At 49.5% G+C, this 10,864-nt stretch overlaps 1 protein-coding gene across 1 annotated transcript; it reads right to left on the bottom strand.

The window, feature by feature from the left end:
* Window positions 1-516: 516 nt before the first annotated feature.
* On the bottom strand, window positions 517-7,405 carry LOC107119339 (sulfotransferase 1C2-like). Its single transcript, XM_015421806.1, has 8 exons — window positions 7,355-7,405; window positions 7,094-7,268; window positions 6,832-6,960; window positions 6,286-6,383; window positions 5,501-5,627; window positions 4,815-4,909; window positions 3,468-3,648; window positions 517-635 (listed from the first exon to the last, which is right to left on the bottom strand). The coding sequence occupies exons 2-8, from the start codon at window positions 7,263-7,265 to the stop codon at window positions 517-519; spliced, it is 921 nt and encodes a 306-aa protein (XP_015277292.1). The 5' UTR covers window positions 7,266-7,268; window positions 7,355-7,405.
* Between the last annotated feature and the right edge of the window lie 3,459 nt (window positions 7,406-10,864).

The raw sequence follows: 10,864 nt of genomic DNA on the forward strand, positions 1-10,864 counted from the left end.
CCAAGTTAGACCCTCAGGGGACGGGTCTAATAATCCAACCACTATAGGGTTGTCAAGTCTTACCTGCTGCTGGCGCGGGGAACTCCCGGCTCGTTCCTGGAGTGCGCGCGCGCCGTGACCACATCACCCAGAAGTGATGCGACCACGCCGGGCATGCTGGGGGCGGGGCCATAGAGTTTCCCCTCGGATGACTGTGACCCCACCCCCAGCGTGCCCGCCGTGGTCGCGTCACTTTCGGGTGACGTGCACGTCGCATGCTTTGGGGGTGGGGTTCCCCCTGAGGCCCGATCCACCAGCGGCTGGGAATGGGCCTCTGGGGCAGGGGTTTCCCCGCCCCCCAGGGGGACTTGGCAAGCCTAAACCACTACTTTACACTGGTTCCTCTGTGTCAAATCTAGTCAGAGTTATTCAGTGGATAGAATTGAAGGTGCCATCTGCTCTTTTTGAAGGAAGGCCGGGATACTAACAGATTAACTGCACCTTGAGAGGAGAATAACAGCAAGCCGAGTTTTTGTTTCACGTCACTGACATGTATTTTAGAATGAGCTGTAAGCATTTCAAAAAGCTCCCACTTGACTTCATTTTCTTCAGTGCAGGCAGAATCAACCAGCCATCCAGGGAGGTTTGGTGAGTATCTGAACATGAGAATGTACCGTGATCAAGACAGACGGGACCTGCAAGGCTCCCTCCCCCCCCATAAAGCCTCTAGATTGAAAGCTAATTCCAGGGAGGTATCCCTTCAGCAGAAAAGGCTAACTTCAAAGCAAAAGGCCCTTCAAAGACTAACAAAATGTATTTCTAGAATAAGTGTTGTTAGTGTTTAAGTTGCCTCTGGATTCCTGTTTCAGGCTGTATCCGCACACCACAGGATAATTGTGCTATCATTATGCTACAGCAGTCAGTGGTAACTGGGTGTTCCCTGTGTGGACACTGTCATGAACTCCCTTCACGGGACCAGTCGGTTGAGCAAAATGGAGGTATGATGCTGCTCTAACCTCAGAACTTCCAAGAGAGAGACCCCAATGGGGTCTTCTCTATTTATTGGGAAGAAACTCCTGGGTCAGTGTTACCTCACAGCTGATACCCAGTCCTTGTTTCTTTCTAATCGTTTCCTCCCTGGCTGAGCGCATCTCTCCTCTTTATTCACAATCAACCCCTTTCCCCGCTTAAAGTAACAGGAGTCTTGTGCTAAGACGCTCAACTTCCCATCTATCCATTCCAGCGCGCTTTCTTCCTCCTCGCTGTCTTGCTGACATGGGACGATCTTGCAGGGGTCTCCGTTGTTCAAGCTCTCCCATTTCCCTCTCGTTTGGGCTCTTGCTCTTCCTTTCACCCTGGTTCTTGTATGGATTTGCCCTCTGGGCGCCACTTTCCCTTCTGACTGATGGGGTCCTGTCAGAGGTATCTGACAGACACCTAAAGCCGCCTTATTTTGAGTCAGACCCCTTGGTCTGCGGAGGTCAGCACTCCCAACTCTGACTAGCAGCAGCTCTCCAGGGTCTCAGATTAGAGGTCTTTCACATCACCTACTTTCTGATGCTTTTAACTAGAGATGCTGGGGACTGAACCAGGGACCTTCTGCATACCAACCAGATGCTCTACCACTGAGCCACGTCCCTTCCTCGAAGACAATCCGATTACAAAGTATTGCTATAGCGCAATGGTAGCCCAACAGCCAATCATCTGTTGATGCAACATCAGACTGAAAGCTTGTCCTTGTTCTCTGTCCCCCACATCTAGTCACCTAGAAAACCCGTGTTTTGATTATGTTTCTCCCTTGCATGAGTTGAACCCGTGACCCTGTATTTTCACATTGTTTTCTTTCCCTTCCCTTCAGGAGTTTCCCTTTAAATGTTATTAATGATTAAACTAACAGGAACATGGAGAGCATCAAAAGAAAGGCCGTAGGCAAGACCTAATGACAAAGCATTAGGATCAAATGTGACTGTTAATAAAGATTAGTATATCAAAACAAGTGCCACATCCAATATAAAGAAACCCAACAAAGACCCCCAAAACAGGGTCCAGTCAGCATTTCTAGTGGAAAAAAAAAGGAGTCAAGGGTCTCTTTGACCAGCAAGAAGGCTGTGCTGGGAATCAGAGGGACCATCCTGGAGAAAAGCCATGTGGGACCGGGGCTGCGGTAAGGAGGAGTATTGAGCAAGAGTGAATGGCTGGATCCCACCCACATCACCTCCATACATACATTAAGGGGAGGTTAACAAGGCTCCTAAACAGGCCTGAGCGTCAGTGATTCTCTGTTTTGAAATGAAGCGTAGCCCTGTCTTCCTTAATGTTATCCTGAGACCAAATAACTTTTGGCACTCCTAAACTTGTAGCTTGAAGACTCTTGAGAGTCTCTTGGACTGCTAGAAGATCAAATCAGTCAATCCTAAAAGAAATCAACCCGGACTGTTCCCTGAAAGGCCAGATAATGAAACTGAAGCTCAAATCCTTTGGCCACCAAATGAGAAGGGAGCACTCACTGGAGAAGACCCTGATGCTGGGAAAGACTGAAGGTCAAAGAAGACGGGGACGGCAAAGGATGAGATGGTTAGACAGTGTCATCGATGCAACCAACATGAAGTTGAGCAAACTTCAGAGGACGGTGGAAGACCGGAAGGCCTGGCATGATCTGGTCCATGGGGTCGCGAAGAGTCGGACTCGACTGTGCGACTGAACAACAACAAACTTGTAGCATAAGGCAGGAGTCCCCAGTGTGGTGCCTGTGGGCACTAAGGCACATGCGACACCTTTCCTAGTGCCTGCAAAGTGTCTTTAGAAAGTGGGCGGGACCTGGTGGGGCTTTTGCCTTCTTATTGGATGTAGGAGCTGCATAGATTTTTTAAAATACTGCTTTGGCAGCAGCTACCACCACAGCAGAAGGATCTTCACAGTATGACTAAAGGTAAGCAATTTTGAAGCTGGCTCCACCACCTGCGGCAGCCATTTTGTGGCTGCGCCCATCCAGGGCTCCCAAGTACTTACCTTAATTCGGTGGAGGATGTATAGTTCTTCGTGGGACCATTCCCGCGGGGAAAACACAGGCGCTGCACTATTCCGTCGGCCAGACGTGACGTAGGCACGTAGCCGGGCGACGATCTAGCAACGGGGCTGGAAACTCGATGGTAGCATCAAGTTTCCAGTCCCATTACCAGAGCGTCGCCCAGCTACGTGCCTACGTCACGTCTGGGCGATGGAATAGTGCAGCACCTGTGTTACAAGCAAGAATCTTCCGGTGGGGATGCATGTGTTCCCCGCTGGTTCGTAGGTAGGTACTTGGGAACCCTACGCCCATCATGCTGTGTCAGAATTCGAAGAGCCCACAGGCTCAAAAAGGTTGAGGGCCCCTGGCATTAGGTAACACTCCATGTCACTGCTGAATGCCACTGCTGTAACTGGCCTGGTTGCTTTCATCACAGCCCCCAGGCTTAAAATTCCCCCAAAGGACTGGCCCTGCCCCTTACCTTTCCTCATGAAAGGCGAGATGGTATGGTCCATGACAAAAGAAGGAGCAGTGGTATAATTAACCATTGGGTTGGTTTTCATGTTCTCAAACGCCGTGTGCTGTACAATCTGGTTGAGAACTGCTTCCGAGAGTTCCATGCCCAGGAACTGGGCCACTTTCTGGATCTCCCCGGCTGGATCCTGGTGAGGGAGAGAGACAAAATGGTTGATGGGGAGGCTTAGTAGTAGTAGAATTTATTACGGTCGCTAGACCAGCCACATATATATAGTTATAATAGTAGTTTTTGGAAGCATACAGAGTACAAAATATACAAAAATAAAAGATTTGAATTTAAAACCTCTTTAAAATATAGTTTCTGTAACCTTTGGATCAGTGCACAAAATCTAGCCACTTATCTTAGCGTTCTTATCAAAGACAGTCAAGCTTGGCTTTGTTTGTGCAACCAAGAATCTTATCTAGCAATGGAGTAATTATCTCCAAACGAGCCTCCTTATAATATGGGCAACTAAAGCACATAATCTGTCAAGGTAGGGGATTTTCTTATACCTGCCTTCAAGCACTGCAGAGGGGAGTGCAGAACTCCTTGCCAAGGTGAACGCCCTTCTAAAACTGTTTATTTCCAAAGAAGCCAGGTAAGCTCCCGGCACAACAGCATATTTAACATTTGACAGTGCACTAGAAATGTCAGTCTGACGTTCTATGTCTTCAATTCTCTGCTTAGTTAGCCTTTTTGCTTGTTCAATTCTGTAAGATAAGAGTACCTCAGGAGAGAATCCAATGCTGTTGATGTGTCTTTGAACAGCATTGAGCCAATTTGATTGATAATTATCATGAAGTATCAAAGGAAACAGCCCTTGGGGGTTAAGAGGACCTTTTAACCACATATAGACGGATAGGATATGCACCCTGGCTTCAACCCTTGAAATACCTGTCTCAAGTCTTATCCAAGCATTGGATACACATCTAGGGACTTGGATGGGGAGGCTTGTGGCCAGTGTTCCCTCTAAGCTGAGTTAGTGTGAGCTAGCTTTCAGTTTTTTAGCCTCTGGCTCACACATTTTTGTCTCAACTCAGGAAGGATGGCTCCAGAGCAAACTAATTTATGCAGTAGCCAAAGCACTCGCTCACAACTTTAATGCCAGTAGCTCACAAAGTAGAATTTTTGCTCACAAGACTCCACAGCTTAGAGGGAATATTGCTTGTGGCTGTCTCTGCCTGGGAGGATGCCAAACCAAGAGTTTGATTAGGACACTGCTGTGAGAAATCCCCAGCATCAGTCAAATTCCCCGGAGCATTTCTAACCTCTGTTCATTTGTAGCTGAAAGAACTACCTCAACCCGCTCACCTCTTTCATGTCCTCATAAAAGAGGTATAGAATCGGGTGTCGGTCTTTGGCTTCCCACCAGCCCCGAACATGGTCAAACCAAGAGCCATAGGCAACTGCAAAGGGAACAAGAAGTAGAGAGAGAATTGTGGCATAGTGATTTCCACCACGTCATCCCTCGGCAGCCCGCATGTTTTTTAGGGTTGGAAAGAAAATATTGAAGAGCTATGTAGGTTCTCAGATTTTCACCTATTCCCTAATCCTCAAATGTTCCGTTAGGCAATAGGACCTTCCCTACTGCCATGGACAAAACACCTGATGAAACCAGGGGTCATTTCGTAGAAAAAGAGCTAGGGTAACTCATTAGCATAACTCATTAGCATATGCCACACCCCCTGACATCATAAGGCCCGGCGGTGGACTTGCAAGGCCGGCGGGAGTGCGAGGAAGCCCCACCAAGGCCCTCCCTGGCCCCAGGCAGGCAGGGGTGGGGAGAGGCGGGGAGGAAGCAACTTACCCTCCCTCTTCTCCTGCCTCTTCCTGGCTGAATGAGGGCCGGAAGTGGGGCGGCCGGAAGCAAGGGGCGGGGCTCCGTCGTGTGCCCCCCACACCTTACCCGGGGGAAGTGTGATCCCCCGCGATCCCCCCCGAAATGACCTCTGGATGAAACCCTTTACTCCTCTTTTCCAGCTCTAGTCCCCACTCACGTTTTGTAGCTAGGAAATCCTCCACAAACTGGTCCCAGTTTCCAGGCTCTGGCATCCCCTGGTTCATGCGATGAAAGTGGAAATAGGAGACCGCATTGTCCTTGGCATTCCTGGCCACATAAATGACCTTTGGAGACAGGATGGAGAAGAGAGAACCCACCAGATTGAGCGCCAAGGGCCTCCTCCTCCCCCAGCTCCAATTCCTCACCAGACTTTAAGTCACTTGAGAAAAGTGAACTCGAACATGGTCTGGAAGCCAGAAACATTCCAGTCCACCGTGTTACTGAGATGAAGGAAGGCCAGAAGTTGTGATGAATCAGGGAAAGGCCTTCTCCTGATGTTTGGAGGCAGTCGCTTAACTATCAATACATCTACCTGACAGCACAATGTGCACATTGCAATCGGATCCCATATCTGAGCCCTGGGTCCACCCTGAACTAGGGTTCCTGGGTCCCTCCTGGCCGTCAGCAAGGGATGGGGAGTGTAGGGTTGCTAGATCCAGGTGAGGAAACTCCTGGAGATTTGGGGATTGAGCCTGGGGAGGACAAGGACCTTAGTGGGGTACAATGCCATAGAGTCCATCCTCCAAAGCATCCGTTTTCTCCAGAGGAACTGCTGTCTGTAGTCTGGAGATGAGCTATAATCTTGGGGTGTCCCCTAGAAGCTGGCATTCCTACAAATCTGAAGGTGTTCATAGGCATTTACTCCCTTTGCTTCTCATAGTACTAGCTCGAGAGGTCCCAGAGAAACAAAGAGGTCCCAGAGAAGCCCTCTGTTGTACTGACCTTGCAGTTCTGTTCCCAAATGGAAGGGGGCATGAGCTGAACCGGTAGGTGAAATTTGAGAGTGCGCGGAGAGGGCATTCTTTTCACCTCTTCTAAGTCTGAAATGTAAAAGGCAACATAGAGCCCCGTACCAAGAAACCCTTCGCCCTCCCCTCCCCTCTCTGCACTGTGACTTAGGACTAGAGAGTTGTCAACTCCTGAATAGGGAAATGTCGAGCCTGTCTTGCAGCCACCCCCCAGGGCTGTTTCTCCCACTTTCCCAGGTGAGAAGGAGGAGGAAGGCTGCCCTGAATAGTCTGGGACAATCGGCAACCCTAGACATAAAATTAGTGGAGGTGTGGGGGTGGCCCTGGGAAGGATGGGTCTTGGAGATGAACGAGGAGGGACCTCAATGGGGCATAATGCCATAGAGGCCCCCCCCTCCAAAGCAGCCCTTTTCTTCAGGGGAACTGATGTCAATTACAAGTGAAGAATCCCTTGTAATTTTGGGAGATCTCCAGGTCCCACTTGGAGTTCAGCAGCCTTTCTTGGGACCCCCTTATTTACCTGAAGGGAAAGGTTCTGGAAGAATTAATTCTATGAAGGGCATCCGTATGTAGATGGGGGCCCGATCGCATTTCTCTGGATCTCCTCTGTGCTGGATCATGTCCACAATTTCCTGGATCCAGGTGGTCCCTGAAGGGCAAAAGCGGGGTAGGGGAAAGCGCAGCCATCTCACAATTCTGCCTGTTGCCTTTAACATTACAGACCCATAGACCCCTGTTGCTGTCTTTCCAGACCTCCACATAATATCCAGTACCCCACATACCTGCTTTGGGGTATGTGCAGATGATGAGATCATCTGGCCGGGCTTGGAAGCTCCATATGTCGTCCCACTTGTCTGCAGTATCTTTGATCAAAGGGACTCCCTGAACATCTGCTATCTGAGGACGTTTGATAAACAAGGATTCCAAGCCTTTCAGTTTTGATTCGCGCTCCATCTCCTGACAGGGCCGCAGAAGCAGTGATATGAGATTTTATACACTCACTCTGGTCCCGTTGGCCGTGAGGTATAAAAGCAGAGGCCTACCTATGCGATCCTCTCTTCTAGATTCGGCGTTCTTTAACTCGCTTCTTTCTCTCACGCTTTATAAGTTTTCTGTGGAGCCTGAGAAATGGGATGGGCCTGTGAACCAGACTGAGTCCAGGGGCTTGCATTTCTGGATATATGTTTCTTGCATGCTGACGCTGGGCATTCTGCCAGGATCTGGCTCTTAGGTAATGATATGGATTTCACAATAAAGTGAGCCTATGTGGGGGTCTGTATGCGTGTATGTGAAGATGTCATGTGATGGCTGCTGCGCTGCCAGAATAGCTCGCTACATTCTCACGTGTTTTAAATACCTTAACGGTTGTTCCTTGTAGTGAACCGAGATAACTCAGTCGATACCCTTGCTTTTGGTGTAGTGGTTAAGTGCGTGGACTCTAATCTGGGAGAACCGGGTTTGATTCTCCACTCCTCCACTTGCACCTGCTGATGTGACCTTGGGTCAGTCAGAAGCTCTGGCACAGCTGTCCTTGAAAAAAGAGCAGTTTGTGTCAGAGCTCTCTCAGCCCCACCCACCTCACAGGGTGTCTGTTGTGGGGAGGGGAAGGGAAAGGAGTTTGTAAGCCGCTCTGAGACTCCAAGTGAAGGGCAGGGTATAAATCCAATATCCTCCTCCTTCTCCTCCTCTTCTTCTTCTTCTGGCCTCACCTGATGCCACAGTAATCTTCAATGGGTCATATAAGAGGGAAAAAACCCATGGCTTGTTTACCACTGGAACAGAAAACTTCGGGAGCCAGTGCAGCCCACGGACTACAGGAACAGGCTGGCAATCAGTCATCACCTCTGCCACAGACCTTTCCTGTGGTCAGGGCAGGTTAATTTATGACCAGTTCTGTTGCTTTGGCTGCTAGAAACCAGTGTTCCCTCTAAGCTGAGTAAGGGTGAGCTAGCTCACAGTTTTTAGCTTCCAGCTCACAGATTTCTGTCTTAGCTCAGGAAGGATGGCTCCAGAGCAAACTACTTTATGCAGTAGCCAAATTGTTCACTCACAACTTTACAAGCCATGGCTGGTTGGCTTAGGCTGAGACGGATGAAATTGAATCCGTCGAAGACGGAGGTCCTGTGCCTGAGTTGGAGCGGTCCAAGGGTAGGGATCCCGCTCCCGACCTTTGACTGGTGCCACTCATGCCAGCGCTGGAGGTTAGGAGTCTGGGAGTGCTCCTGGATGCCTCCTTAGCAATGGAAGCCCAGGTAGCAGCTACTGCCAGGTCGGCCTTTTACCACCTTCGGCTGATTAGGCAGTTGGTTCCCTTCCTTGAATGCAATGACCTGGCAATAGTGATCCATGCAATGGTCACCTCGAGATTGGATTACTGTAATGCCCTCTACATGGTGCTGCCCTTGTTGCAAATCCAGAATTTGCAGCTGGTGCAAAACGCAGCGGCCAGGTTGTTGATGGGAATCCCGATTCGGGACCACATCCAACCTGTGCTAAAGATGTTGCACTGGCTGCCTATGGTGTACCAGGTCAGTTTCAAGGTGCTGGTTTTGACCTTTAAAGCCCTTTATGGCCATGGTCCTGCATACCTAAGGGACCACCTTTCCCCATATGTTCCCCAAAGGACACTGCGATCGGGGACCCAGAACCGGCTGGGCCCCCCCAAGCTTTAAGGATGCCAGACTGGTGGCAACTAGGGCCAGGGCTTTTTCGGTAGTGGCTCCACTCTGGTGGAATGAGCTCCCGGAAGAGATTAGGGCCTGCGGGACCTTTCGCAATTCCATAGGGCCTGTAAGATGGAACTCTTCCTCCAGGTTTTTGGAGCTGCCACCACTAACACCTCTGCCGCCAACAATTAATATCTACCCTGGCAGAGCCCTGGCCCGTAGGTCCCTCAAACACAGCCTATACCAATTACCTGAGATAGCCACAGAAGGCCGAAGAGTCAATTGAGATAAAGAGGATTGTTGCTAGCACTTTATTTTGTTTGAATTTTTAATGTTGTATTTATTAATGTATGTGATTTTATTATGATTGTTTTCAGGGGTAGTTTCGTAGAAAAAGAGCTAGGGGAACTCATTAGCAGAACTCATTAGCATATGCCACACCCCCTGACATCAGGGGCCCGGCGGTGGACCTGCAAGGCCGGCGGGAGTGCGTGGAAGCCCCGCCAAGGCCCTCCCTCAGGCAGGCAGGGGTGGGGAGAGGCGGGGGGGAAGCAACTTACCCTCCCTCTTCTCCTGCCTCCTCCTGGCTGAATGAGGGCCGGAAGCGGGGCGGCCGGAAGCAGGGAGCGGGGCTTCGTCGTGTGCCCCGCCCCCCACACCTCACCCGGGGGAACTGCGATCCCCCGTGATCCCCCCCAAATCGACCTCTGATTGTTTTATGTGAATTTTATTGTTGTAAGCTGCCCTGTGACGGCCTTGGCCGGGAGGGCGGGATAAACATTTAATAATAAACAAATAAATAAATAATGCCAGTAGCTCATGAAGTAGAATTTTTGCCCACAAGAGTTCACAGCTTAGAAGGTGCATTGCTAGAAACGTTTTCAGGCTGTGGTGTTTCTGTGGGGTAACCATAGCATGAAGCTGTAACCATGTGGGCCATTCTGATGGTTTTGGCATTTCCACGCCAGTACTGTGCATTCTCTGATAACACAGTCAGCATGACTGATGATATGGTGAGTGAGTAGCTCTCGTATGGGGAACCCCTGCCATGTGGGAATGTTTCCTGTGCAGTGCCATATTAGGTATTGTGAAGGAAAGAAAGGGGGGAGTGTCATGAAATCCACAAGCCCCATTTCCTCTGGTTCCTTTTGTAGTTTTCTGCATCATAAATACCAAGGGGGCTGGGGAATACCTATAGATCAAGGATTGTTCCAGCTTCTTCCACATGCCAGGGAAAGGGCCAGTATGTTGTCGCACGTCTCGGCCTGTTGAGAGCAGGGTTCAGATTTATGCTCGGTTACAAAGCTCACTGGATAGGTACTGGCCAGTCCGACTGGAAGTAGACAATAGCTTTTTTCAAGCAGTCAAAAGTGCATTGATTGCTTGTATTCTGAAGGCAGGTTTAGGATGACCGCATGTGGGTATGCTACAAAGGGAACCATCCAGCGACCTTTCCCTGCTGTGGTTTCTAGGATGGACTCGTTCAGACTGAAGATGAAGAAACAGGACAAACTGATAAGAGATGCTGCAATGTCTGAATTGTCACATTGAATGTTCTTTTTAAAAAACACTTTATTTATTAGCAATATGGATAACTAGGAAAAAGGCCCGTTGTGGAAATAAATACAACGGACTCTAGAAAGAGGCTCTAGGCAGGTGCCCCAGCCTTGGACACTTAGTGTCAATTTGCTGTGGCGACCTTAGCAGGGTATAATGACACTGAGTCCACCATTTTCTCCAGAGGAACTGATCTCTGCTACCTAAAGAACAGTTGTAATTTTGAGTGATCTTCAGCCCTCACCTGGAGATTGGCAACGATGGTTCCCCAGAGGGAATGGTTGGTTTGGAGGGTGGAGTCTATGGCTTTGTACCTGTCCGAGGTCCCAC

The sequence above is a fragment of the Gekko japonicus genome, unplaced genomic scaffold (assembly GCF_001447785.1).
Source record: "Gekko japonicus isolate JY-2015 unplaced genomic scaffold, Gekko_japonicus_V1.1 scaffold5361, whole genome shotgun sequence".
Lineage (NCBI taxonomy): Eukaryota > Metazoa > Chordata > Lepidosauria > Squamata > Gekkonidae > Gekko > Gekko japonicus.

Bases quoted from the DNA above. Each gene is read 5' to 3' on its own strand.
- LOC107119339 (XM_015421806.1), bottom strand. From the start codon at position 7,265: ATGGAGCGCGAATCAAAACTGAAAGGCTTGGAATCCTTGTTTATCAAA. The intron at 3,649-4,814 runs GTGAGCGGGTTG...CTCCCTCACCAG, and splicing joins TTTATGAGGACATGAAAGAG to GATCCAGCCGGGGAGATCCA. The intron at 636-3,467 runs GTAAGGGGCAGG...TCTCATGTTCAG, and splicing joins CTCGCCTTTCATGAGGAAAG to ATACTCACCAAACCTCCCTG.